Below are 27,299 nucleotides of genomic sequence, written 5' to 3' on the forward strand. Positions count from 1 at the left end.
TGGTGTCTGTGAGCTGATGGCCTGAGCGGCCTGGGGTTGGCTGTTGCGTCGTTCCTGAGATTGGCCGCCACGCCGCACAAGCGGCAACAAGTGGTGCCGAAACCCGGGGGTCAAATCCCTGGATGGGACGTCAGGAATTGGGATATCGCCTTGACAGGTGAACAGTGGCTGGAGCAACTGGACCAGCCCGGCGGGGAAGATGCTCCCGGATCCACAAGGAAGATGGAAGCCCTTGTGAAGTTCGTATCACAGTTATATAAGCAGTGGGGTATTGATTGTAAACCTAAAGATTTTACTCTCGCAGTTGTGAGGCTTTTACAAATTGGGGTCATTGACCAGCTGGTGGATATCCTCCACCCAGAAGTGTGGGATAAATGCACTAAGGCATTAGCCGAGGAGACGATGTCCTCGGGTTAGTGGGAAAAACCTTAAATCGTGGGGAAAAGTGGTACAGGCCCTGCGTAAGGCTATACAAGAGCAGGAGACCTGGAAGGCAGCAAAAGATTGTTTGCTGGCCACCCCGCAATTGGGAGTCGGGGCAGCCACGCAGACTCTGCACCCCCCAGACACTGATGATTGTGCACTGTCAAAAGATTTGCAGGAGGGCGACACGCTCCCTCAATCCCTGAACCCCGACCCATTTACGGAGGGACAGGAATAAGCAAAATCCTTCTGGGGTGGGTTGGCCGAGGAGGCCAGGGGCGCTGCTGAGAAAGCACAGTCTGAAAAAGTTTGGGCGAGACCACCGCCCTATGCGCCCCAAGATGGCGCCAAACAACAAGGAGAAGGGCGGGGCGGCAACAGGGAGGAGGTGTTGGGACTAACTGCCGCGTGTAAATGTGAGGGGGAGGAGACAAGAAGGGGGGGTGAGGGGCGGAGAGCCAATCAGAGCGTTCATCTGGAAACATGCCTTATAAGGCAAACACCTCGCCGAGTAGAAGGCGGGGAGAGCCGAGAGGAAGTGAACGGCCCTCCCGCCAAGGGAGTGGGCGGGGCCGGTGCCAAACAAAAACGTCGTGTAAGCCGCGAGCGACTCGTCAGTCGAGTTCCGACTGCGGGTCAGACGCGAGCTGGGATGAGCGGCTTGTAACGGATTCAAACTCAGAGGGGGAGGAAACGAAGGTGGATAACATCAAAAGCCAAAATATCGCCATCCAAAATAAAGAGCGACCGCGAGAAGAAAAGGTTCCTCTCACGCATTGGAGAAAAATAAAGATTGCGTGTGCCGACTGGGCCCCATCAGCCGCTCTAGCGTTCCGGGTCCGGGTGACGGATGGGGGACAAAGAGTCCACTCCACAATAAAGCCTAAAGATATACAAGTGATTGTTAAGGCAATTATGGACACGATTAAGCATGTTGCGAAAGAAGAACATCTAGCCCCGATCTAGGTGTCTGTCTGCGGTGCAATAGCGAATGTAATGGCATGTTTTAAATGTGGCCAGGCGGGCCACGTTATACTAAACTGCCCTCAGGCGGGTAATCCTCAGTCGGGCAATCTGCCAGTAGTGCTAAGTGGTGCCTGCTTAAGTCCATTAAAACAGATCTCCAGAATAAAACTAACGAAAACTGTGAGGTTTTGTTCACAGATAACAGAACAATAGATTAGTGCCTTGGAAAAATCTTCGAGATCATTATCTGAAGTAGTTTTGCAAAATCGTAGAGGATTAGACCGCATGGTCTTTCACCAAGGGGGAGTTTGCTGCATTAGGAGAATGCTGTGTATATGCAGATCAGGCTGGAGTTAGAGATACCGCGGCCAAACTTAGAGAGGGTCTGGAGAAAAGAAAAAAGGAAAGAGAAGCCCAACAAGGATAGTACAAATCATGGTTTAACCAGTCACCATGGTTAACCACCCTGATATCTACCTTGATAGGGCCAATCACAATGATCGTGGTGGTATTAATTTTCAGACCCTGTGTATTAAACAGACTTGTATCGTTTGTCAACTTCAGGCTAAAGAAATTAACATTATGCTAGTGGAATGCCGACAATTGCTTTAAAAATGTTCTCATTTAGTGCTGCCCCGGTTATTCTTAGTTACCCCTTGTTGCACCCCGTTATCACCAGTCACTCTCTCCCAACCTCCACTATTTCGCTGTGCTTTATGTTTTTTATTTGAAATTTTGATGTATTTTTTTAAGCTTTTTATATTTTAGCCTGTTTTTTTAAGCATGGGGGGGGGGGGGGGGGGGGAATGTGGGTAGCTAGGGCCTGGCGGTCGGAAGATATCGCGCTGTAACGGAAAGATAAGATCCCTCTCCAAATGGCCAATAGTATTTAGCCGAGTTTAGCCCAAGATGGCCAATAGTGTTTAGGTTATACTGTAAGCACACGGAAATGATGTTGTAAACCCAAGACTATAGAATGCTCTTTTTCGCCATTTGCCATCCACCACATTGGTGTCTGTGAGCTGATGGCCCGAGCGGCCTGGGGTTGGCTGATTGGCTGCCACGCCGCACAAGCGCCAACATACGTGTTTTTAAAGTTCGGTGCAATGTTCTCTTCACGTAGCCATTGTATCAGCTGAAAGGATTATGGATTTCAGCACACCTGGCAGGGCTTCTCACTCCTGCCAAAATGTACTGCTCTCTCCAACGGTCAAAACAAAACAAACTAGCAAAGACTCTGTAATTTATTTTATAACATCATTTTCTTTAAATCAAGCAAAAGAGTGTTCAGACACATAGTTTGCGGAGTAGATCTGAGGAGGTGAAGATAATATTGATAAATTAAGTGGCATGTATCTGCTAAGAGGGGGTTGAGAGGAGAAATATTCTTCTGCCAGACCATTAGCCAAAGTAGTACACACAGAAATCTTAGTTTAGTATACAGTTCTCACTTGCAGTGCAATCACCATTCCCTTGTTCAAAATATTAGATCTTCTTTCTACCACTGTACTTTTTTTCTTGTGAAAGCAATGGTCAGCAGTTCTAACAATATTGTGCATTTTACAGTGACAGTTACGCAAGAGGTGTGATTCACATTAGGGAACAAGCACCTTCTCATTGTCAGTTAGGCAGACAGGTTTTGCTTTGAACAGGAAAATCACAGGTGAAGAACCTATAGTACAGGGTTCTTCCAGTTGCCATTTGCAGTTTGCAATGAAAGTGCTTCCGGGACAAAGAGCTAACGAGCAGCAGCATTCTGGGCTGGCGGTTCCCCTTAGCTGTTATTGGTGAATGTTTGCAATTCACCAGCAGAGTTTTCCTGAGCATATTCCTGTGGCAGCTGACCACTCTGTACTCTGCCGGGGCTCCTGGTGCTCGAGCGCGGGCAGGCAAGCGAGGGCCTTCAGCAGAGGAGCTCGAGGCCCGTCCGCTCAGCGCAGTCGGGGTCGGGCTGGGGCACGAGTCGACAAAGCTGGTGCCAGCAGGAGAGCCCGCGGGGCCGCCCTGCTGTGCTGTGGCAGAACCCTACAACGTGCCCTCCTCGCCGATGCCTGAACGGCCTCGCTCCCCGCTCGCACCCGGCGCTGGAAATGGTTTTCTATTGCTGATTCCTCCCATGCCCTGAGCTGCCGCGGACAGCCGGGCCTCTTCCCGGTCTCTCTCCTCTGTCGCTTCCGTTTGGGTACTGCTCTAACTCCGAGCTCTCCTTAGAGTACCCTAACTTTCTCGCCTTCTCTCCACTACTCCCCCTTAAGCTGAGCCGCTCCATTAAGCGCTCTCTCTAACGGCTCCTCTGTGCCAGGCTTTACACACCCTTATCACCTCGTTAGCAGCTGTCCCGGTGAGCGGCCATTTCTCAGGATCCTACAGTTGCAGCAATTCAGACGAGCTCAGCTGCCCTGCAATTCTCTCTTGTTTACAACCCTCAATTTTCTCACATTTACAACACGACATCATTTTACATCACTTTAAAACATTACTGCCCATTCTTCCTACCGTGCCCGCCTCTCCGGTACCTCCCAATGTTATGGGCACACGTGGAGGGAGGGCAGGGGTGAAGACGGGAGGACCTGGGCATCTGGCAGCCCTGGGGTGAACTTCATCCCAAGCCCCTCAGGGACACAGGGTGGAGCCTGTTGGGGAGTGTCTCTTGCAGTGGGTGACATCAGAATGAGTCCTGTCAGGGCTGGTGGGACACTGTGCGAGGGCCACTCAGTGTCCGTGGGGCACTTGGTGTGTGCGCAGCACCGTGTGTGTGTGCGGCACTCCGTGTGTTGGGAGCTCACTGCGTGGGTCACTGCCCGGCTGTGGGTCACTGGTGTGTGTGAGGAGCTCAGTGCGTGGGTCACTCGCACTCCGTGGTGAGGAGGAGGAAGGCTGCTGGCCGCCCACCCTCCCGCGTCCACTCTTGGCACGAGGCTCCTGTCCAGCCAAGGAATACCCGTGCTTGCAGCCATGGCATCCTCGGCTTCTGGGCAGAGCCTGTCCCAGCTCCTGGACAACGCCCTCCTGACTCCCCAGACCATCAGGTTTGGCGATCTGCACAGCATTCTTCAGGTCGTGCTCCAGCACCTGAGCTTGCAGAATCTGTGTCTTAGACCAAGGTCCAGTTTAAGCCGGAGCTCAGCATTCTCCCCATCCCTTTGGTCCATGCTGGTGACCTATGGCCTGGGGACCACCCGCGCTCCTTGGGCAGGAGACAGGCTCTAGCAGCTCCTCCTGGGCATCACCTGCCACCGCAAATGCCCTTGGCTCAACGCAGCGCTGGGCTCACCCCCACCACCCCTCTCTGGGGCCATGGCTCTCTCCCAGGCTCTCCTGGAGGAAATCAGAGACCTGAAGGTGGCACAATGCTAAATGGCACAGCAAACGCAGAAGATCCCAGGGGCGCAAACGGAATAGGAGGACGGCAGAGTGTTTCCTACCCCGTGGGGCTACGAGGGACACCGGGAGCATCCCGCATTTGGGGCACGCTGCCCCAGCAGCCCCATGGAGGCTAAGCCTACCCGTGGCCCCATCTCGCTGGCCAGGTCTGCTGTGCGCGAGATGAAGGGGGAGCTGAATGAGCTACAGGAGCAGCAGAAGACCAGCAAGGCCACACTTAAGGAGGTGGTGGCTAAGACAGCATCCAAGCTGAGCATCACAAGGCATTTGTCCCCCTGCCAACCTGCTGGCAGCCCTGCAAAGCTCCAAAATGCCTTTGCGGGAGGTTTTTGAAGGGGCTGGGGAGGCACGGGGTGCTCAGGTGCCTGGGGGAGACAGCTTGGACCCTGCTGCAGCATCGTGGGCTGCTTTCTGTGTTGGAAGGCTCTGCTCAAGATCCTGCGGAAGCTGGAGAAGGACAAAGGAGGATGTGATGCATGAAATCGCTGAGGTGCATCCTCGAGGGGCCGCGGTGCCATCCAATGGGATCCTGGGCAGGGTGACACAAGGCCCCTGGTCCCTTGGGTGGTCCATGGCAGAAGCGGCCAGAGGGAGGACATGCAGAGCGGCTCTGGGTCCCTCGCCGGGTCCCGCTCTCTCCCCCGGGTCCCTTTGTCTGGCAGGACCAAGCCCATGGGGGTGACGGGGCGAGCAGGGCCACGCTGTCCCTTCTCCCTCTCCTCCCGACGCGAGCTGGCCCTGCGCAATCGTACCTTTCCCTCTTGCTAGAAAGCAGACAAATCCTCCCTGGCCAGCAAAGTCAGCCAGGACCACTTGGAAGGGATTCTGGAGCAGCTACAAGAGAAGTTGGAGAAAATGGAGAGCCAGCAGGTGGCCAAGGAGCAGGACTTGCAGGAGACGCAGCAACGGCTCATGGAAGGGGTAGACGTCAAGGTGGGGGCTGTCTTGTCCCCATCATGCAAATCTGGCACCTTCAGGGCTTGGCAGTCCAAGGCAGTCTCCCTACAAGGGTCCACCCTCGCAGCTCCTCCCGACAGGGACCACCTTATCCCACCGCCAGGCGGCTGGCTGAGGGGGTATACCCGTCCACAGCTGGACCACCAGGAGCTGGGGCCTCTCAAGCGGCAGCTGGCCCGGTTGAAGGCCATTCTGGAACAGCTGAAGGAGAAGGGGACGCAGCCCGATGCTGCAGCTGGGATTAAGTGAGTGTGACAAAGCTCCTCCTAACACCGCTGGAGGCTCCATCCCCCCGACACAGTGTTTTCTCCCGGGCTGGGAGCATCCCACCCTGGCAAGAGTTAGGAGAAATCTCTTCTTTTGTCCTTGCCAGCAGCCCGTTTCCCATGAATTGAGTCAGGGAGCAACCAGCAGGTTGGCACCTTGCTGGGGTGCCGAGGGATAAACAGGACTCCAACCCCCCAGGTCCCCCAGCAAACACCGTAACTCCCTGCAGGGCAGTGCCCGGCCCCTCGCTGCTGCCTGTGAGCCACGGTGCCCTCGCAGCTGAGCCAGCCTTTCTCTCTGGTCTCCAGGTATCCCCAAGCCCATTGCCATTGTGTGTCTTGTAACCGGGTCGTCAGCGCGCCGGTAGGGCAGTCGTCAGTCTGAACGCTGTCAGACTGGCCAAGCGTGACTTCCCCTTGGTCAGGCCATGGGGCCACTCCCCAACCTTCTGCTTGCTCCACCCTGCAAGTCTCCTGCCTTGTGGCCTTGATGACAGCTCTCTTGGATACCCCTACCTTCTAGGGCCACAACCCAGGAGATTCCTCCGCGTCAGTCTTTGAAGAGGCTCCGGAGAGCGCTCCTCAAGCCCTGGCCACTCAGTGTCCGTGGGGCACTTGGTGTGTGCGCAGCACCGTGTGTGTGTGCGGCACTCCGTGTCTTGGGAGCTCACTGCGTGGGTCACTGCCCGGCTGTGGGTCACTGGTGTGTGTGAGGAGCTCAGTGCGTGGGTCACTCGCACTCCGTGGTGAGGAGGAGGAAGGCCGCTGGCCGCCCACCCTCCCGCGTCCACTCTTGGCACGAGGCTCCTGTCCAGCCAAGGAATATCCGTGCTTGCAGCCATGGCATCCTCGGCTTCTGGGCAGAGCCTGTCCCAGCTCCTGGACAACGCCCTCCTGACTCCCCAGACCATCAGGTTTGGCGATCTGCACAGCATTCTTCAGGTCGTGCTCCAGCACCTGAGCTTGCAGAATCTGTGTCTTAGACCAAGGTCCAGTTTAAGCCGGAGCTCAGCATTCTCCCCATCCCTTTGGTCCATGCTGGTGACCTATGGCCTGGGGACCACCCGCGCTCCTTGGGCAGGAGACAGGCTCTAGCAGCTCCTCCTGGGCATCACCTGCCACCGCAAATGCCCTTGGCTCAACGCAGCGCTGGGCTCACCCCCACCACCCCTCTCTGGGGCCATGGCTCTCTCCCAGGCTCTCCTGGAGGAAATCAGAGACCTGAAGGTGGCACAATGCTAAATGGCACAGCAAACGCAGAAGATCCCAGGGGCGCAAACGGAATAGGAGGACGGCAGAGTGTTTCCTACCCCGTGGGGCTACGAGGGACACCGGGAGCATCCCGCGTTTGGGGCACGCTGCCCCAGCAGCCCCATGGAGGCTAAGCCTACCCGTGGCCCCATCTCGCTGGCCAGGTCTGCTGTGCGCGAGATGAAGGGGGAGCTGAATGAGCTACAGGAGCAGCAGAAGACCAGCAAGGCCACACTTAAGGAGGTGGTGGCTAAGACAGCATCCAAGCTGAGCATCACAAGGCATTTGTCCCCCTGCCAACCTGCTGGCAGCCCTGCAAAGCTCCAAAATGCCTTTGCATTCTGGAGCAGCTACGAGAGAAGTGGGAGAAGATGGAGAGCCAGCAGGTAGCCAAGGAGCAGGACTTGCAAGAGATGCAGCAACGGCTCACGGAAGCGGTGGACGCCAAGGTGAGGGCTGTCTTGTCCCCATCATGCAAAACTGGCACATTCAGGGGCTTGGCAGCCTAAGGCAGCCTCCCTACAAGGGTCCACCCTCGCAGCTCCCCCCGACAGGGACCACCACGTCCCACCGCCGGGCGGCTGGCTGAGGGGGTATACCCATCCACAGCTGGATTGCCAAGAGCTGGGGCCTCTCAAGCAGCAGCTGGCCCGGTTGAAGACCGGTCTGGAAGAGCTGAAGGAGAGGGGGACGCAGCCCGATACTGCAGCTGGGATTAAGTGAGTGCGACAAAGCTCCTCCTAAACCTCATGGGATGCTCCATCCCCCCTGACCCAGTGTTTGCTCCCAGGCTGGGAGCATCCCACCCTGGCAAGAGGTAGGAGAAACCCCTTCTTTTGTCCTTGCCAGCAGCCCGGTTCCAATGAATTGAGTCAGGGAGCAGCCAGCAGGCTGGCACCTTGCTGGGGTGCCGAGGGATAAACAGGACTCCAACCCCCCAGTTCCCCCAGCAAACACCGTAACTCCCTGCAGGGCAGTGCCCGGCCCCTCGCTGCTGCCTGCGAGCCACGGTGCCCTCGCAGCTGAGCCAGCCTTTCTCTCTGGTCTCCAGGTATCCCCAAGGCCATTGCCATTGCCTGTCTTGTGACCGGGTCCTCAGCGCGCCGGTGACTGGCCCGTGAGTAGCACCCGGCACCGTGGGTGGGATGGGTGCGGGTGATGCCCGGCCGTGTGGGACACGGGGGCTTGGGTGTCAGCTGGGGGGTGGGAGCCTGCCAAGCCCCCTGCGCAGCCCTGTCCGGCACCAGGGGCACGGGGACCCCTCTCCAGGGCCAGGGGGGCTGCCGTGGGTTTTGAGGTGCTGCCCTGAGCAGGGTGGTTCGTTTGTCCCCCATCACGCACGCGTGGTTCCTGCTCTCCCCAGGCCTGTCGCGGCCCTTCCATTGTTGCCACCGATGCCCAGTCGCGTCACCAGCCACGGCCAGAAGGAAACCCAGCAGCACGGCCAAAGGTAGGGGAGACGAGGAGTGCTCTGCAGCGCCTGGGGTGCAGGGTGGCCCAGATGCGGCCCCAGTGATGGAGAGCTGGGAGGGATGGATCGCAGCGCAAAGCACCCTCAGCTCCCTCCCTGGCGGAGGGTGGCACATGGGGTGCCGCGGGGCCAGGCACTGAGCCCCCTCGTGCCCCATCCCACAGGAAAGGGGCAGCTGACTACAAGTTTCCCTGTGTGCCGCGGAGCTCCGGAGGACTCCACACCATCACCTACCCGCTGAGGCACAAGCCCAAGCCACCCAGCGGCCCACCGCCAATCCAGGTAGGGATGACAAAGGGCTCGTACGGTGGGGACGAGCGAGGCCGCGAGGGCGGTGCTGAGCATGCGCAGGGGTGCGTGCCTCACTTTCCCCAGGGAGAGCTGGGGGTGGGAGGGTTGTTAGGGACCCTGGATTTGACCCTGTCACTCATCCAACCCATTCTCTGCTTCCCAGTATGAGGAGACAGCGCTGTTGGGCCGGGATGGCCGCATCTACCGGGGCCAACGGAGGAGGCAGCAGCCTGTGCTCGATGGCAACGAGGGTACGGCCAGGCCAGGCTTGTGCCAGGAGCCCCAGGGTGTGACGGGCTTCTGCGTCATGGCCCACGCCGTGCTCCTTCAAGAGAAACTGCCGAAGCACACCTCTCCCAGCCACTAGGCCTCCCAGGCCTGTGGAACTCAGCCAGCTCCCCGGTAGGCAAGCGGGACAAGCATTGACGACTGCTGGCAAAACCAGGAGTTTTAAGTTTTATTCATTCATATTAGTAAAATTTCTCAATGCATTGTGTCGTTTCTTCTTTTTTTCTTTGAAGCAAGACTCATCTGAACTCTGAACCCCAAGCTCCCCCGTCTCCCTGCCCCCAGCCAGCCAGGCTACGGTAGAACGCTGCCAGACTGGCCAAGCGTGACTTGCCCTTGCTCAGGCCATGGGGGCCACTCCCCAACCTTCTCCTTGCTCCACCCTGCAAGTCTCCTGCCTTGTGGCCTTGATGCCAGCTCTCTTGGACACCCCTACCTTCTAGGGCCACAACCCAGGAGATTCCTCCAAGTCAGTCTTTGAAGAGGCTCCGGCGAGCGCTCCTCAAGCCCAGGGCTGAATCCCTGCTTATGGCCCTGCTTGTGCCACGCAGGATTCTCAGCTCCACCATCTCGTGGCCACTGCCCCCAACTCTCCCAGCCCCAGCCTGGCAGTCTCTCTCGGTCAGCCCTCGTGCCCTGTCCCCCAGGCAGCGGGACGCTGAGTACAAGTTCCCCAGCGTGCCGTGGAGCTGCGGGGGCCGCATCTAACACTGGGGTTGAGACAAAAAGCGCAGGATTTTCCACACTGGGGGCTTCCTGTGAACCCTGTGCCCTCCAAACGGCTGCTGCCTCTGTGCCGGGGGCTGCTGGAACCAGGCTCCCTTGGCAGCTCGCAGCCACCTTGCACGGGAAGGCAGGATTCCCTGCTTGCTCCTTTTGGAGTGGCACTGACCCTCGGCTGGAGGGGAGGGAGCAGCTCCTGAGGCCGCAGCTGGGCCTGGTCCCGGAGCTGAGGCCGAGGATCCCTCCCAAGAGGCTTCGCTCGCTTCCTCGCTGCATCTCGTTCCCCTCTTTGTCTCTCTGCTCCCTCTTTGAGTACGGGAGTTGGAAGAACAAAATATAGGCACACATGGAGGGAGGGCAGGGGAGAAGGCGGGAGGACCTGGGCATCTGGCAGCCTTGGGGAGAACTTCATGCCAAGCCCCTCAGGGACACGGGGTGGAGCCTGTTGGGGGGTGGGGGGGAGTGGGGCTGTGTTGCAGTGGGTGACATCACAATGAGTCCTCTCAGGGCTGGTGGGACACTGCGCGAGGGCCACTCAGTGTCCGTGGGGCACTTGGTGTGTGCGCAGCACCGTGTGTGTGTGCAACACTCCGTGTGTTGGGAGCTCACTGCGTGGGTCACTGCCCGGCTGTGGGTCACTGGTGTGTGTGAGGAGCTCAGTGCGTGGGTCACTCGCACTCCGTGGTGAGGAGGAGGAAGGCTGCTGGCCGCCCACCCTCCCGCGTCCACTCTTGGCACGAGGCTCCTGTCCAGCCAAGGAATATCCGTGCTTGCAGCCATGGCATCCTCGGCCTCCGTGCAGAGCCTGTCCCAGCTCCTGGACAATGCCCTCCTCACTCCCCAGACCATCAGGTTTGGCGATCTGCACAGCATTCTTCAGATCGTGCTCCAGCACCTGGGCTTGCAGAATCTGTGTCTCCAGGAGGTGGGGCAGAGCCAGCACTCCAAGAGGCCCTCTCTGGCCACCTCCGTGGAGGAGATGAAGGAGAAGATGGAAGCCCAGGAGAACACCTCCAAGGTAGAGTCTCTTGCCGGGCCCCCTGGGTGCTCCCCCGTGTGACGCCTTTGCCTCCGGGCTCCACGCCACCTTTGTGCTGCCCTTAGACCAAGGTCAGGTTTAAGCCGAAGCTCAGCATCCTCTCCACCCCTTTGGTCCGTGCTGCTGACCTAAGGCTTGGGGACCACCCGCGCTCCTCGGCCAGCCGACAGGCTCCAGCAGCTCCTCCTGGGCATCACCTCCCACCGCAAATGCCCTTGGCTCAACCCAGCGCTGGGAGGGCTTGGAGAGGGGCCTCGTGCTGCACGGCGCGGAGCTGCTCGTGGCCGTGCTTCGCCCGAGCATACTCAGAGGGAAGAAATAAGCTGGGCTTGCCAGGTAGAGGCCCCCTCCAGCGCTGCAGGGCCGGATCCTGCCGGGGCTGGGAGCCTCAGGGAATCCACAGCCTGGGGACACAGCCGCAGTCCCCTGGCCCCCAGAGCATGGCCCCAGGGATGCAGCCTGGCCGCCGCGGTGCCCAGGCCATCGGGGCAGTGACCCAGCCTCAAGAGCAGCAGCCAGGAACCCCCGGCACGGGTCTCGCGGGGAGCCTGGTGCGGGCAGGCAGGGCTGGATCCACAGGCCGCAGCGGGGGGGAAGGGCCTGGTCCCCAGGGACCCTGCCCTGGCCTCACCCCCACCACCCCTCTCTGGGGCCATGGCTCTCTCCCAGGCTCTCCTCCAGGAAATCACAGACCTGAAGGCGGCACAATCCCAAATGGCGCAGCAATTGCAGAAGATCCCGGGGGCGCAACTCGAGTAAGAGGACGGCACAGGGTTTCCTACCCCGTGGGGCTACGAGGGAGACCGGGAGGGCTGGGAGCATCCTGCGTTTGGGGCACGCTGCCCCAGCAGCCCCATGGAGGCTAAGCCTGCCCGTGCCCTTGTCTCGCTGGCCAGGTCCGCTGTGCAGGAGATGAAGAGGGAGCTGAATGAGCTGCAGGAGCAGCAGAAAACCAGCAAGGCCACTCTTGAGGAGATGGTGGCCAAGACGGCCGACCAGCAGGCACAGGTGAGGGCTGGGGGCGAGCACTCCCACTGCCATCTAGCTCGGTGGGGTGGTCCTGCTGGGGTTCCCAGCCATGCCCCTAGACTGGATGAGGCCCTTGAGCCTCCATGGCCTCTGGACTCATTGAGTGCATCCATCCCATCTCAGAGCCCATTCCTTCTCCCATTCTTGCAGCTGCATGAGTTGAGGGCAGCGATGCAAAACATGAAACAGGAACACGCAGAGGCACTGGCAGCGCTGCAGAGTATGAAGCAGGAACGTGAGCAGACACTGGCAGCGCTGCAGAGTCTGAAGCAGGAACGTGAGCAGACACTGGCAGCGATGGAGAGTCTGAGGCAGGAACATGGAAAGGTATGGGAAGCGTACTCCAACAGCAGCACGGGCACCAATGCGCAGTTGGAGCCCCTCCAGCGCTCCTCCAAGAAAGTCCAAGAGCAGGTGAGCTCCCCTGGGTGCCAGCTGCCAGCGAACAAGGCACTGGAGCAGCTGCACAAGAGCCATGGAGGGAGATGCCGGTGTGAGGAACTTGGGATGGAGCTGCCGGAGCCCCCTCAGCTGATAGTGCTTCACCGAAACATGGGGAACCCCCTGCAGCCCCCAGCTTGTCTCCTACAAGTCACCAGCGTGGGAGGCAATGAAAGCCTTGGTGCCAATGACCTGCTGGCACCAAGAGCCCGTGGCCACTGGCCAGGTCAGCTGCGTCTGTCCCACGGGACAGCCAGCCCCCCTTGTGCAGCAGCACCTTGTGGTCTTCCCCCATGCGGCAGGACGAGAATCCGCTGAAAGAGCTCCAGGCCACGGTCACGCATCTCCAAAGGGAATACGAGTACCTCAGCTCTGTTACCGGGAATCTCCAGGGCGACTGGCAGAAGGAGAAGAAATATGCCAAGGTAGGCATCCAGGCTGGGCATCACAAGGGATTTGTCCCCCTTGCCAACCTGCTGGCAGCCCTGCAAAGCTCCAAAATGCCTTTGCGGGAGGTTTTTGAAGGGGCTGGGGAGGCACGGGGTGCTCAGGTGCCTGGGGGAGACAGCTTGGACCCTGCTGCAGCATCATGGGCTGCTTTCTGTGTTGGAAGGCTCTGCTCAAGACCCTGCGGAAGCTGGAGAAGGACAAAGCGGACAAGGAGGATGTGATGCATGAAATCGCTGAGGTACATCCTCGAGGGGCCGCGGTGCCAGCCAAGGGGATCCCGGGCAGGGTGACACAAGGCCCCTGGTCCCTTGGGTGGTCCATGGCAGAAGCGGCCAGAGGGAGGACATGCAGAGCGGCTCTGGGTCCCTCGCCGGGTCCCGCTCTCTCCCCCGGGTCCCTTTGTCTGGCAGGACCAAGCCCACGGGGGTGACGGGGCGAGCAGGGCCACGCTGTCCCTTCTCCCCCTCCTCCCGACACGAGCTGGCCCTGCCCAATCGTACCTTTCCCTCTTGCTAGAAAGCAGACAAATCCTCCCTGGCCAGCAAAGTCAGCCAGGACCACTTGGAAGGCATTCTGGAGCAGCTACGAGAGAAGTGGGAGAAGATGGAGAGCCAGCAGGTGGCCAAGGAGCAGGACTTGCAAGAGATGCAGCAACGGCTCACGGAAGCGGTGGACGCCAAGGTGAGGGCTGTCTTGTCCCCATCATGCAAAACTGGCACATTCAGGGGCTTGGCAGCCTAAGGCAGCCTCCCTACCAGGGTCCACCCTCGCAGCTCCCCCCGACAGGGACCACCACGTCCCACCGCCGGGCGGCTGGCTGAGGGGGTATACCCGTCCACAGCTGGACCGCCAGGAGCTGGGGCCTCTCAAGCAGCAGCTGGCCCGGTTGAAGACCGGTCTGGAAGAGCTGAAGGAGAAGGGGACGCAGCCCGATGCTGCAGCTGGGATTAAGTGAGTGCGACAAAGCTCCCCCTAAACCTCGTGGGATGCTCCATCCCCCCCGACCCAGTGTTTGCTCCCAGGCTGGGAGCATCCCACCCTGGCAAGAGGTAGGAGAAACCCCTCCTTTTGTCCTTGCCAGCAGCCCGGTTCCCATGAATTGAGTCAGGGAGCAGCCAGCAGGCTGGCACCTTGCTGGGGTGCCGAGGGATAAACAGGACTCCAACCCCCCAGTTCCCCCAGCAAACACCGTAACTCCCTGCAGGGCAGTGCCCGGCCCCTCGCTGCTGCCTGCGAGCCACGGTGCCCTCGCAGCTGAGCCAGCCTTTCTCTCTGGTCTCCAGGTATCCCCAAGGCCATTGCCATTGTCTGTCTTGTGACCGGGTCCTCAGCGCGCCGGTGACTGGCCCGTGAGTAGCACCCGGCACCGTGGGTGGGATGGGTGCGGGTGATGCCCGGCCGTGTGGGACACGGGGGCTTGGGTGTCAGCTGGGGGGTGGGAGCCTGCCAAGCCCCCTGCGCAGCCCTGTCCGGCACCAGGGGCACGGGGACCCCTCTCCGGGGCCAGGGGGGCTGCCGTGGGTTTGGAGGTGCTGCCCTGAGCAGGGTGGCTCGTTTGTCCCCCATCACGCACGCGTGGTTCCTGCTCTCCCCAGGCCTGTCGCGGCCCTTCCATTGTTGCCACCGATGCCCAGTCGCGTCACCAGCCACGGCCAGAAGGAAACCCAGCAGCACGGCCAAAGGTAGGGGAGACGAGGAGTGCTCTGCAGCGCCTGGGGTGCAGGGTGGCCCAGATGCGGCCCCAGCGATGGAGAGCTGGGAGGGATGGATCGCAGCGGGAAGCACCCTCAGCTCCCTCCCTGGCGGAGGGTGGCACATGGGGTGCCGCAGGGCCAGGCACTGAGCCCCCTCGTGCCCCATCCCACAGGAAAGGGGCAGCTGACTACAAGTTTCCCTGTGTGCCGCGGAGCTCCGGAGGACTCCACACCATCACCTACCCGCTGAGGCACAAGCCCAAGCCACCCAGCGGCCCACCGCCAATCCAGGTAGGGATGACAAAGGGCTCGTACGGTGGGGACGAGCGAGGCCGTGAGGGCGGTGCTGAGCATGCGCAGGGGTGCGTGCCTCACTTTCCCCAGGGAGAGCTGGGGGTGGGAGGGTTGTTAGGGACCCTGGATTTGACCCTGTCACTCATCCAACCCATTCTCTGCTTCCCAGTATGAGGAGACAGCGCTGTTGGGCCGGGATGGCCGCATCTACCGGGGCCAACGGAGGAGGCAGCAGCCTGTGCTCGACGGCAACGAGGGTACGGCCAGGCCAGGCTTGTGCCAGGAGCCCCAGGGTGTGACGGGCTTCTGCGTCATGGCCCACGCCGTGCTCCTTCAAGAGAAACTGCCGAAGCACACCTCTCCCAGCCACTAGGCCTCCCAGGCCTGTGGAACTCAGCCAGCTCCCCGGTAGGCAAGCGGGACAAGCATTGACGACTGCTGGCAAAACCAGGAGTTTTAAGTTTTATTCATTCATATTAGTAAAATTTCTCAATGCATTGTGTCGTATCTTCTTTTTTTCTTTGAAGCAAGACTCATCTGAACTCTGAACCCCAAGCTCCCCCGTCTCCCTGTCCCCAGCCAGCCAGGCTACGGTAGAACGCTGCCAGACTGGCCAAGCGTGACTTGCCCTTGCTCAGGCCATGGGGGCCACTCCCCAGCCTTCTCCTTGCTCCACCCTGCAAGTCTCCTGCCTTGTGGCCTTGTTGCCAGCTCTCTTGGACACCCCTACCTTCTAGGGCCACAACCCAGGAGATTCCTCCAAGTCAGTCTTTGAAGAGGCTCCGGCGAGCGCTCCTCAAGCCCAGGGCTGAATCCCTGCTTATGGCCCTGCTTGTGCCACACAGGATTCTCAGCTCCACCATCTCGTGGCCACTGCCCCCAACTCTCCCAGCCCCAGCCTGGCAGTCTCTCTCGGTCAGCCCTCGTGCCCTGTCCCCCAGGCAGCGGGACGCTGAGTACAAGTTCCCCAGCGTGCCGTGGAGCTGCGGGGGCCGCATCTAACACTGGGGTTGAGACAAAAAGCATAGGATTTTCCACACTGGGGGCTTCCTGTGAACCCTGTGCCCTCCAAACGGCTGCTGCCTCTGTGCCGGGGGCTGCTGGAACCAGGCTCCCTTGGCAGCTCGCAGCCACCTTGCACGGGAAGGCAGGATTCCCTGCTTGCTCCTTTTGGAGTGGCACTGACCCTCGGCTGGAGGGGAGGGAGCAGCTCCTGAGGCCGCAGCTGGGCCTGGTCCCGGAGCTGAGGCCGAGGATCCCTCCCAAGAGGCTTCGCTCGCTTCCTCGCTGCATCTCGTTCCCCTCTTTGTCTCTCTGCTCCCTCTTTGAGTACGGGAGTTGGAAGAACAAAATATAGGCACACATGGAGGGAGGGCAGGGGAGAAGGCGGGAGGACCTGGGCATCTGGCAGCCTTGGGGAGAACTTCATGCCAAGCCCCTCAGGGACACGGGGTGGAGCCTGTTGGGGGGTGGGGGGGAGTGGGGCTGTGTTGCAGTGGGTGACATCACAATGAGTCCTCTCAGGGCTGGTGGGACACTGCGCGAGGGCCACTCAGTGTCCGTGGGGCACTTGGTGTGTGCGCAGCACCGTGTGTGTGTGCAACACTCCGTGTGTTGGGAGCTCACTGCGTGGGTCACTGCCCGGCTGTGGGTCACTGGTGTGTGTGAGGAGCTCAGTGCGTGGGTCACTCGCACTCCGTGGTGAGGAGGAGGAAGGCTGCTGGCCGCCCACCCTCCCGCGTCCACTCTTGGCACGAGGCTCCTGTCCAGCCAAGGAATATCCGTGCTTGCAGCCATGGCATCCTCGGCCTCCGTGCAGAGCCTGTCCCAGCTCCTGGACAATGCCCTCCTCACTCCCCAGACCATCAGGTTTGGCGATCTGCACAGCATTCTTCAGATCGTGCTCCAGCACCTGGGCTTGCAGAATCTGTGTCTCCAGGAGGTGGGGCAGAGCCAGCACTCCAAGAGGCCCTCTCTGGCCACCTCCGTGGAGGAGATGAAGGAGAAGATGGAAGCCCAGGAGAACACCTCCAAGGTAGAGTCTCTTGCCGGGCCCCCTGGGTGCTCCCCCGTGTGACGCCTTTGCCTCCGGGCTCCACGCCACCTTTGTGCTGCCCTTAGACCAAGGTCAGGTTTAAGCCGAAGCTCAGCATCCTCTCCACCCCTTTGGTCCGTGCTGCTGACCTAAGGCTTGGGGACCACCCGCGCTCCTCGGCCAGCCGACAGGCTCCAGCAGCTCCTCCTGGGCATCACCTCCCACCGCAAATGCCCTTGGCTCAACCCAGCGCTGGGAGGGCTTGGAGAGGGGCCTCGTGCTGCACGGCGCGGAGCTGCTCGTGGCCGTGCTTCGCCCGAGCATACTCAGAGGGAAGAAATAAGCTGGGCTTGCCAGGTAGAGGCCCCCTCCAGCGCTGCAGGGCCGGATCCTGCCGGGGCTGGGAGCCTCAGGGAATCCACAGCCTGGGGACACAGCCGCAGTCCCCTGGCCCCCAGAGCATGGCCCCAGGGATGCAGCCTGGCCGCCGCGGTGCCCAGGCCATCGGGGCAGTGACCCAGCCTCAAGAGCAGCAGCCAGGAACCCCCGGCACGGGTCTCGCGGGGAGCCTGGTGCGGGCAGGCAGGGCTGGATCCACAGGCCGCAGCGGGGGGGAAGGGCCTGGTCCCCAGGGACCCTGCCCTGGCCTCACCCCCACCACCCCTCTCTGGGGCCATGGCTCTCTCCCAGGCTCTCCTCCAGGAAATCACAGACCTGAAGGCGGCACAATCCCAAATGGCGCAGCAATTGCAGAAGATCCCGGGGGCGCAACTCGAGTAAGAGGACGGCACAGGGTTTCCTACCCCGTGGGGCTACGAGGGAGACCGGGAGGGCTGGGAGCATCCTGCGTTTGGGGCACGCTGCCCAGCAGCCCCATGGAGGCTAAGCCTGCCCGTGCCCTTGTCTCGCTGGCCAGGTCCGCTGTGCAGGAGATGAAGAGGGAGCTGAATGAGCTGCAGGAGCAGCAGAAAACCAGCAAGGCCACTCTTGAGGAGATGGTGGCCAAGACGGCCGACCAGCAGGCACAGGTGAGGGCTGGGGGCGAGCACTCCCACTGCCGTCTAGCTCGGTGGGGTGGTCCTGCTGGGGTTCCCAGCCATGCCCCTAGACTGGATGAGGCCCTTGAGCCTCCATGGCCTCTGGACTCGTTGAGTGCATCCATCCCATCTCAGAGCCCATTCCTTCTCCCATTCTTGCAGCTGCATGAGTTGAGGGCAGCGATGCAAAACATGAAACAGGAACACGCAGAGGCACTGGCAGCGCTGCAGAGTATGAAGCAGGAACGTGAGCAGACACTGGCAGCGCTGCAGAGTCTGAAGCAGGAACGTGAGCAGACACTGGCAGCGATGGAGAGTCTGAGGCAGGAACATGGAAAGGTATGGGAAGCGTACTCCAACAGCAGCACGGGCACCAATGCGCAGTTGGAGCCCCTCCAGCGCTCCTCCAAGAAAGTCCAAGAGCAGGTGAGCTCCCCTGGGTGCCAGCTGCCAGCGAACAAGGCACTGGAGCAGCTGCACAAGAGCCATGGAGGGAGATGCCGGTGTGAGGAACTTGGGATGGAGCTGCCGGAGCCCCCTCAGCTGATAGTGCTTCACCGAAACATGGGGAACCCCCTGCAGCCCCCCAGCTTGTCTCCTACAAGTCACCAGCGTGGGAGGCAATGAAAGCCTTGGTGCCAATGACCTGCTGGCACCAAGAGCCCATGGCCACTGGCCAGGTCAGCTGCGTCTGTCCCACGGGACAGCCAGCCCCCCTTGTGCAGCAGCACCTTGTGGTCTTCCCCCATGCGGCAGGACGAGAATCCGCTGAAAGAGCTCCAGGCCACGGTCACGCATCTCCAAAGGGAATACGAGTACCTCAGCTCTGTTACCGGGAATCTCCAGGGCGACTGGCAGAAGGAGAAGAAATATGCCAAGGTAGGCATCCAGGCTGGGCATCACAAGGGATTTGTCCCCCTTGCCAACCTGCTGGCAGCCCTGCAAAGCTCCAAAATGCCTTTGCGGGAGGTTTTTGAAGGGGCTGGGGAGGCACGGGGTGCTCAGGTGCCTGGGGGAGACAGCTTGGACCCTGCTGCAGCATCATGGGCTGCTTTCTGTGTTGGAAGGCTCTGCTCAAGACCCTGCGGAAGCTGGAGAAGGACAAAGCGGACAAGGAGGATGTGATGCATGAAATCGCTGAGGTACATCCTCGAGGGGCCGCGGTGCCAGCCAAGGGGATCCCGGGCAGGGTGACACAAGGCCCCTGGTCCCTTGGGTGGTCCATGGCAGAAGCGGCCAGAGGGAGGACATGCAGAGCGGCTCTGGGTCCCTCGCCGGGTCCCGCTCTCTCCCCCGGGTCCCTTTGTCTGGCAGGACCAAGCCCACGGGGGTGACGGGGCGAGCAGGGCCACGCTGTCCCTTCTCCCTCTCCTCCCGACACGAGCTGGCCCTGCCCAATCGTACCTTTCCCTCTTGCTAGAAAGCAGACAAATCCTCCCTGGCCAGCAAAGTCAGCCAGGACCACTTGGAAGGCATTCTGGAGCAGCTACGAGAGAAGTGGGAGAAGATGGAGAGCCAGCAGGTGGCCAAGGAGCAGGACTTGCAAGAGATGCAGCAACGGCTCACGGAAGCGGTGGACGCCAAGGTGAGGGCTGTCTTGTCCCCATCATGCAAAACTGGCACATTCAGGGGCTTGGCAGCCTAAGGCAGCCTCCCTACCAGGGTCCACCCTCGCAGCTCCCCCCGACAGGGACCACCACGTCCCACCGCCGGGCGGCTGGCTGAGGGGGTATACCCGTCCACAGCTGGACCGCCAGGAGCTGGGGCCTCTCAAGCAGCAGCTGGCCCGGTTGAAGACCGGTCTGGAAGAGCTGAAGGAGAAGGGGACGCAGCCCGATGCTGCAGCTGGGATTAAGTGAGTGCGACAAAGCTCCCCCTAAACCTCGTGGGATGCTCCATCCCCCCCGACCCAGTGTTTGCTCCCAGGCTGGGAGCATCCCACCCTGGCAAGAGGTAGGAGAAACCCCTCCTTTTGTCCTTGCCAGCAGCCCGGTTCCCATGAATTGAGTCAGGGAGCAGCCAGCAGGCTGGCACCTTGCTGGGGTGCCGAGGGATAAACAGGACTCCAACCCCCCAGTTCCCCCAGCAAACACCGTAACTCCCTGCAGGGCAGTGCCCGGCCCCTCGCTGCTGCCTGCGAGCCACGGTGCCCTCGCAGCTGAGCCAGCCTTTCTCTCTGGTCTCCAGGTATCCCCAAGGCCATTGCCATTGTCTGTCTTGTGACCGGGTCCTCAGCGCGCCGGTGACTGGCCCGTGAGTAGCACCCGGCACCGTGGGTGGGATGGGTGCGGGTGATGCCCGGCCGTGTGGGACACGGGGGCTTGGGTGTCAGCTGGGGGGTGGGAGCCTGCCAAGCCCCCTGCGCAGCCCTGTCCGGCACCAGGGGCACGGGGACCCCTCTCCGGGGCCAGGGGGGCTGCCGTGGGTTTGGAGGTGCTGCCCTGAGCAGGGTGGCTCGTTTGTCCCCCATCACGCACGCGTGGTTCCTGCTCTCCCCAGGCCTGTCGCGGCCCTTCCATTGTTGCCACCGATGCCCAGTCGCGTCACCAGCCACGGCCAGAAGGAAACCCAGCAGCACGGCCAAAGGTAGGGGAGACAAGGAGTGCTCTGCAGCACCTGGGGTGCAGGGTGGCCCAGATGCGGCCCCAGCGATGGAGAGCTGGGAGGGATGGATCGCAGCGGGAAGCACCCTCAGCTCCCTCCCTGGCGGAGGGTGGCACATGGGGTGCCGCAGGGCCAGGCACTGAGCCCCCTCGTGCCCCATCCCACAGGAAAGGGGCAGCTGACTACAAGTTTCCCTGTGTGCCGCGGAGCTCCGGAGGACTCCACACCATCACCTACCCGCTGAGGCACAAGCCCAAGCCACCCAGCGGCCCACCGCCAATCCAGGTAGGGATGACAAAGGGCTCGTACGGTGGGGACGAGCGAGGCCGTGAGGGCGGTGCTGAGCATGCGCAGGGGTGCGTGCCTCACTTTCCCCAGGGAGAGCTGGGGGTGGGAGGGTTGTTAGGGACCCTGGATTTGACCCTGTCACTCATCCAACCCATTCTCTGCTTCCCAGTATGAGGAGACAGCGCTGTTGGGCCGGGATGGCCGCATCTACCGGGGCCAACGGAGGAGGCAGCAGCCTGTGCTCGACGGCAACGAGGGTACGGCCAGGCCAGGCTTGTGCCAGGAGCCCCAGGGTGTGACGGGCTTCTGCGTCATGGCCCACGCCGTGCTCCTTCAAGAGAAACTGCCGAAGCACACCTCTCCCAGCCACTAGGCCTCCCAGGCCTGTGGAACTCAGCCAGCTCCCCGGTAGGCAAGCGGGACAAGCATTGACGACTGCTGGCAAAACCAGGAGTTTTAAGTTTTATTCATTCATATTAGTAAAATTTCTCAATGCATTGTGTCGTTTCTTCTTTTTTTCTTTGAAGCAAGACTCATCTGAACTCTGAACCCCAAGCTCCCCCGTCTCCCTGCCCCCAGCCAGCCAGGCTACGGTAGAACGCTGCCAGACTGGCCAAGCGTGACTTGCCCTTGCTCAGGCCATGGGGGCCACTCCCCAACCTTCTCCTTGCTCCACCCTGCAAGTCTCCTGCCTTGTGGCCTTGTTGCCAGCTCTCTTGGACACCCCTACCTTCTAGGGCCACAACCCAGGAGATTCCTCCAAGTCAGTCTTTGAAGAGGCTCCGGCGAGCGCTCCTCAAGCCCAGGGCTGAATCCCTGCTTATGGCCCTGCTTGTGCCACGCAGGATTCTCAGCTCCACCATCTCGTGGCCACTGCCCCCAACTCTCCCAGCCCCAGCCTGGCAGTCTCTCTCGGTCAGCCCTCGTGCCCTGTCCCCCAGGCAGCGGGACGCTGAGTACAAGTTCCCCAGCGTGCCGTGGAGCTGCGGGGGCCGCATCTAACACTGGGGTTGAGACAAAAAGCATAGGATTTTCCACACTGGGGGCTTCCTGTGAACCCTGTGCCCTCCAAACGGCTGCTGCCTCTGTGCCGGGGGCTGCTGGAACCAGGCTCCCTTGGCAGCTCGCAGCCACCTTGCACGGGAAGGCAGGATTCCCTGCTTGCTCCTTTTGGAGTGGCACTGACCCTCGGCTGGAGGGGAGGGAGCAGCTCCTGAGGCCGCAGCTGGGCCTGGTCCCGGAGCTGAGGCCGAGGATCCCTCCCAAGAGGCTTCGCTCGCTTCCTCGCTGCATCTCGTTCCCCTCTTTGTCTCTCTGCTCCCTCTTTGAGTACGGGAGTTGGAAGAACAAAATATAGGCACACATGGAGGGAGGGCAGGGGAGAAGGCGGGAGGACCTGGGCATCTGGCAGCCTTGGGGAGAACTTCATGCCAAGCCCCTCAGGGACACGGGGTGGAGCCTGTTGGGGGGTGGGGGGGAGTGGGGCTGTGTTGCAGTGGGTGACATCACAATGAGTCCTCTCAGGGCTGGTGGGACACTGCGCGAGGGCCACTCAGTGTCCGTGGGGCACTTGGTGTGTGCGCAGCACCGTGTGTGTGTGCAACACTCCGTGTGTTGGGAGCTCACTGCGTGGGTCACTGCCCGGCTGTGGGTCACTGGTGTGTGTGAGGAGCTCAGTGCGTGGGTCACTCGCACTCCGTGGTGAGGAGGAGGAAGGCTGCTGGCCGCCCACCCTCCCGCGTCCACTCTTGGCACGAGGCTCCTGTCCAGCCAAGGAATATCCGTGCTTGCAGCCATGGCATCCTCGGCCTCCGTGCAGAGCCTGTCCCAGCTCCTGGACAATGCCCTCCTCACTCCCCAGACCATCAGGTTTGGCGATCTGCACAGCATTCTTCAGATCGTGCTCCAGCACCTGGGCTTGCAGAATCTGTGTCTCCAGGAGGTGGGGCAGAGCCAGCACTCCAAGAGGCCCTCTCTGGCCACCTCCGTGGAGGAGATGAAGGAGAAGATGGAAGCCCAGGAGAACACCTCCAAGGTAGAGTCTCTTGCCGGGCCCCCTGGGTGCTCCCCCGTGTGACGCCTTTGCCTCCGGGCTCCACGCCACCTTTGTGCTGCCCTTAGACCAAGGTCAGGTTTAAGCCGAAGCTCAGCACCCTCTCCACCCCTTTGGTCCGTGCTGCTGACCTAAGGCTTGGGGACCACCCGCGCTCCTCGGCCAGCCGACAGGCTCCAGCAGCTCCTCCTGGGCATCACCTCCCACCGCAAATGCCCTTGGCTCAACCCAGCGCTGGGAGGGCTTGGAGAGGGGCCTCGTGCTGCACGGCGCGGAGCTGCTCGTGGCCGTGCTTCGCCCGAGCATACTCAGAGGGAAGAAATAAGCTGGGCTTGCCAGGTAGAGGCCCCCTCCAGCGCTGCAGGGCCAGATCCTGCCGGGGCTGGGAGCCTCAGGGAATCCACAGCCTGGGGACACAGCCGCAGTCCCCTGGCCCCCAGAGCATGGCCCCAGGGATGCAGCCTGGCCGCCGCGGTGCCCAGGCCATCGGGGCAGTGACCCAGCCTCAAGAGCAGCAGCCAGGAACCCCCGGCACGGGTCTCGCGGGGAGCCTGGTGCGGGCAGGCAGGGCTGGATCCACAGGCCGCAGCGGGGGGGAAGGGCCTGGTCCCCAGGGACCCTGCCCTGGCCTCACCCCCACCACCCCTCTCTGGGGCCATGGCTCTCTCCCAGGCTCTCCTCCAGGAAATCACAGACCTGAAGGCGGCACAATCCCAAATGGCGCAGCAATTGCAGAAGATCCCGGGGGCGCAACTCGAGTAAGAGGACGGCACAGGGTTTCCTACCCCGTGGGGCTACGAGGGAGACCGGGAGGGCTGGGAGCATCCTGCGTTTGGGGCACGCTGCCCCAGCAGCCCCATGGAGGCTAAGCCTGCCCGTGCCCTTGTCTCGCTGGCCAGGTCCGCTGTGCAGGAGATGAAGAGGGAGCTGAATGAGCTGCAGGAGCAGCAGAAAACCAGCAAGGCCACTCTTGAGGAGATGGTGGCCAAGACGGCCGACCAGCAGGCACAGGTGAGGGCTGGGGGCGAGCACTCCCACTGCCGTCTAGCTCGGTGGGGTGGTCCTGCTGGGGTTCCCAGCCATGCCCCTAGACTGGATGAGGCCCTTGAGCCTCCATGGCCTCTGGACTCGTTGAGTGCATCCATCCCATCTCAGAGCCCATTCCTTCTCCCATTCTTGCAGCTGCATGAGTTGAGGGCAGCGATGCAAAACATGAAACAGGAACACGCAGAGGCACTGGCAGCGCTGCAGAGTATGAAGCAGGAACGTGAGCAGACACTGGCAGCGCTGCAGAGTCTGAAGCAGGAACGTGAGCAGACACTGGCAGCGATGGAGAGTCTGAGGCAGGAACATGGAAAGGTATGGGAAGCGTACTCCAACAGCAGCACGGGCACCAATGCGCAGTTGGAGCCCCTCCAGCGCTCCTCCAAGAAAGTCCAAGAGCAGGTGAGCTCCCCTGGGTGCCAGCTGCCAGCGAACAAGGCACTGGAGCAGCTGCACAAGAGCCATGGAGGGAGATGCCGGTGTGAGGAACTTGGGATGGAGCTGCCGGAGCCCCCTCAGCTGATAGTGCTTCACCGAAACATGGGGAACCCCCTGCAGCCCCCCAGCTTGTCTCCTACAAGTCACCAGCGTGGGAGGCAATGAAAGCCTTGGTGCCAATGACCTGCTGGCACCAAGAGCCCATGGCCACTGGCCAGGTCAGCTGCGTCTGTCCCACGGGACAGCCAGCCCCCCTTGTGCAGCAGCACCTTGTGGTCTTCCCCCATGCGGCAGGACGAGAATCCGCTGAAAGAGCTCCAGGCCACGGTCACGCATCTCCAAAGGGAATACGAGTACCTCAGCTCTGTTACCGGGAATCTCCAGGGCGACTGGCAGAAGGAGAAGAAATATGCCAAGGTAGGCATCCAGGCTGGGCATCACAAGGGATTTGTCCCCCTTGCCAACCTGCTGGCAGCCCTGCAAAGCTCCAAAATGCCTTTGCGGGAGGTTTTTGAAGGGGCTGGGGAGGCACGGGGTGCTCAGGTGCCTGGGGGAGACAGCTTGGACCCTGCTGCAGCATCATGGGCTGCTTTCTGTGTTGGAAGGCTCTGCTCAAGACCCTGCGGAAGCTGGAGAAGGACAAAGCGGACAAGGAGGATGTGATGCATGAAATCGCTGAGGTACATCCTCGAGGGGCCGCGGTGCCAGCCAAGGGGATCCCGGGCAGGGTGACACAAGGCCCCTGGTCCCTTGGGTGGTCCATGGCAGAAGCGGCCAGAGGGAGGACATGCAGAGCGGCTCTGGGTCCCTCGCCGGGTCCCGCTCTCTCCCCCGGGTCCCTTTGTCTGGCAGGACCAAGCCCACGGGGGTGACGGGGCGAGCAGGGCCACGCTGTCCCTTCTCCCTCTCCTCCCGACACGAGCTGGCCCTGCCCAATCGTACCTTTCCCTCTTGCTAGAAAGCAGACAAATCCTCCCTGGCCAGCAAAGTCAGCCAGGACCACTTGGAAGGCATTCTGGAGCAGCTACGAGAGAAGTGGGAGAAGATGGAGAGCCAGCAGGTGGCCAAGGAGCAGGACTTGCAAGAGATGCAGCAACGGCTCACGGAAGCGGTGGACGCCAAGGTGAGGGCTGTCTTGTCCCCATCATGCAAAACTGGCACATTCAGGGGCTTGGCAGCCTAAGGCAGCCTCCCTACCAGGGTCCACCCTCGCAGCTCCCCCCGACAGGGACCACCACGTCCCACCGCCGGGCGGCTGGCTGAGGGGGTATACCCGTCCACAGCTGGACCGCCAGGAGCTGGGGCCTCTCAAGCAGCAGCTGGCCCGGTTGAAGACCGGTCTGGAAGAGCTGAAGGAGAAGGGGACGCAGCCCGATGCTGCAGCTGGGATTAAGTGAGTGCGACAAAGCTCCCCCTAAACCTCGTGGGATGCTCCATCCCCCCCGACCCAGTGTTTGCTCCCAGGCTGGGAGCATCCCACCCTGGCAAGAGGTAGGAGAAACCCCTCCTTTTGTCCTTGCCAGCAGCCCGGTTCCCATGAATTGAGTCAGGGAGCAGCCAGCAGGCTGGCACCTTGCTGGGGTGCCGAGGGATAAACAGGACTCCAACCCCCCAGTTCCCCCAGCAAACACCGTAACTCCCTGCAGGGCAGTGCCCGGCCCCTCGCTGCTGCCTGCGAGCCACGGTGCCCTCGCAGCTGAGCCAGCCTTTCTCTCTGGTCTCCAGGTATCCCCAAGGCCATTGCCATTGCCTGTCTTGTGACCGGGTCCTCAGCGCGCCGGTGACTGGCCCGTGAGTAGCACCCGGCACCGTGGGTGGGATGGGTGCGGGTGATGCCCGGCCGTGTGGGACACGGGGGCTTGGGTGTCAGCTGGGGGGTGGGAGCCTGCCAAGCCCCCTGCGCAGCCCTGTCCGGCACCAGGGGCACGGGGACCCCTCTCCGGGGCCAGGGGGGCTGCCGTGGGTTTGGAGGTGCTGCCCTGAGCAGGGTGGCTCGTTTGTCCCCCATCACGCACGCGTGGTTCCTGCTCTCCCCAGGCCTGTCGCGGCCCTTCCATTGTTGCCACCGATGCCCAGTCGCGTCACCAGCCACGGCCAGAAGGAAACCCAGCAGCACGGCCAAAGGTAGGGGAGACAAGGAGTGCTCTGCAGCACCTGGGGTGCAGGGTGGCCCAGATGCGGCCCCAGCGATGGAGAGCTGGGAGGGATGGATCGCAGCGGGAAGCACCCTCAGCTCCCTCCCTGGCGGAGGGTGGCACATGGGGTGCCGCAGGGCCAGGCACTGAGCCCCCTCGTGCCCCATCCCACAGGAAAGGGGCAGCTGACTACAAGTTTCCCTGTGTGCCGCGGAGCTCCGGAGGACTCCACACCATCACCTACCCGCTGAGGCACAAGCCCAAGCCACCCAGCGGCCCACCGCCAATCCAGGTAGGGATGACAAAGGGCTCGTACGGTGGGGACGAGCGAGGCCGTGAGGGCGGTGCTGAGCATGCGCAGGGGTGCGTGCCTCACTTTCCCCAGGGAGAGCTGGGGGTGGGAGGGTTGTTAGGGACCCTGGATTTGACCCTGTCACTCATCCAACCCATTCTCTGCTTCCCAGTATGAGGAGACAGCGCTGTTGGGCCGGGATGGCCGCATCTACCGGGGCCAACGGAGGAGGCAGCAGCCTGTGCTCGACGGCAACGAGGGTACGGCCAGGCCAGGCTTGTGCCAGGAGCCCCAGGGTGTGACGGGCTTCTGCGTCATGGCCCACGCCGTGCTCCTTCAAGAGAAACTGCCGAAGCACACCTCTCCCAGCCACTAGGCCTCCCAGGCCTGTGGAACTCAGCCAGCT

General features: G+C 61.5%; 4 protein-coding genes across 4 annotated transcripts; all 4 read left to right on the forward strand.

The window, feature by feature from the left end:
* The first annotated feature begins 6,575 nt into the window (after nt 1-6,575).
* Nucleotides 6,576-9,376, forward strand: LOC128854025 (glutamine-rich protein 2-like). Its single transcript, XM_054083663.1, has 6 exons — nt 6,576-7,696; nt 7,857-7,966; nt 8,299-8,364; nt 8,611-8,697; nt 8,883-9,000; nt 9,173-9,376. Exons 1-6 carry the CDS (start codon nt 7,619-7,621, stop codon nt 9,374-9,376), a joined length of 663 nt encoding a protein of 220 aa, XP_053939638.1. The 5' UTR covers nt 6,576-7,618.
* Nucleotides 9,377-10,560: 1,184 nt separating this feature from the next.
* On the forward strand, nt 10,561-15,370 carry LOC128853962 (glutamine-rich protein 2-like). Its single transcript, XM_054083226.1, has 12 exons — nt 10,561-11,038; nt 11,729-11,814; nt 11,956-12,067; nt 12,239-12,415; nt 12,832-12,954; nt 13,143-13,217; nt 13,496-13,660; nt 13,821-13,930; nt 14,263-14,328; nt 14,575-14,661; nt 14,847-14,964; nt 15,137-15,370. Exons 1-12 carry the CDS (start codon nt 10,799-10,801, stop codon nt 15,338-15,340), a joined length of 1,563 nt encoding a protein of 520 aa, XP_053939201.1. The 5' UTR covers nt 10,561-10,798; the 3' UTR covers nt 15,341-15,370.
* Nucleotides 15,371-16,524: 1,154 nt separating this feature from the next.
* On the forward strand, nt 16,525-21,334 carry LOC128853963 (glutamine-rich protein 2-like). Its single transcript, XM_054083227.1, has 12 exons — nt 16,525-17,002; nt 17,693-17,778; nt 17,919-18,030; nt 18,202-18,378; nt 18,796-18,918; nt 19,107-19,181; nt 19,460-19,624; nt 19,785-19,894; nt 20,227-20,292; nt 20,539-20,625; nt 20,811-20,928; nt 21,101-21,334. The coding sequence occupies exons 1-12, from the start codon at nt 16,763-16,765 to the stop codon at nt 21,302-21,304; spliced, it is 1,563 nt and encodes a 520-aa protein (XP_053939202.1). The 5' UTR covers nt 16,525-16,762; the 3' UTR covers nt 21,305-21,334.
* A 1,154-nt stretch (nt 21,335-22,488) lies between these two features.
* On the forward strand, nt 22,489-27,299 carry LOC128853961 (glutamine-rich protein 2-like). The gene is made up of 12 exons (XM_054083225.1): nt 22,489-22,966; nt 23,657-23,742; nt 23,884-23,995; nt 24,167-24,343; nt 24,761-24,883; nt 25,072-25,146; nt 25,425-25,589; nt 25,750-25,859; nt 26,192-26,257; nt 26,504-26,590; nt 26,776-26,893; nt 27,066-27,299. Exons 1-12 carry the CDS (start codon nt 22,727-22,729, stop codon nt 27,267-27,269), a joined length of 1,563 nt encoding a protein of 520 aa, XP_053939200.1. The 5' UTR covers nt 22,489-22,726; the 3' UTR covers nt 27,270-27,299.

This window comes from Cuculus canorus, chromosome 18, assembly GCF_017976375.1.
Source record: "Cuculus canorus isolate bCucCan1 chromosome 18, bCucCan1.pri, whole genome shotgun sequence".
Taxonomy (NCBI): Eukaryota; Metazoa; Chordata; class Aves; order Cuculiformes; family Cuculidae; genus Cuculus; species Cuculus canorus.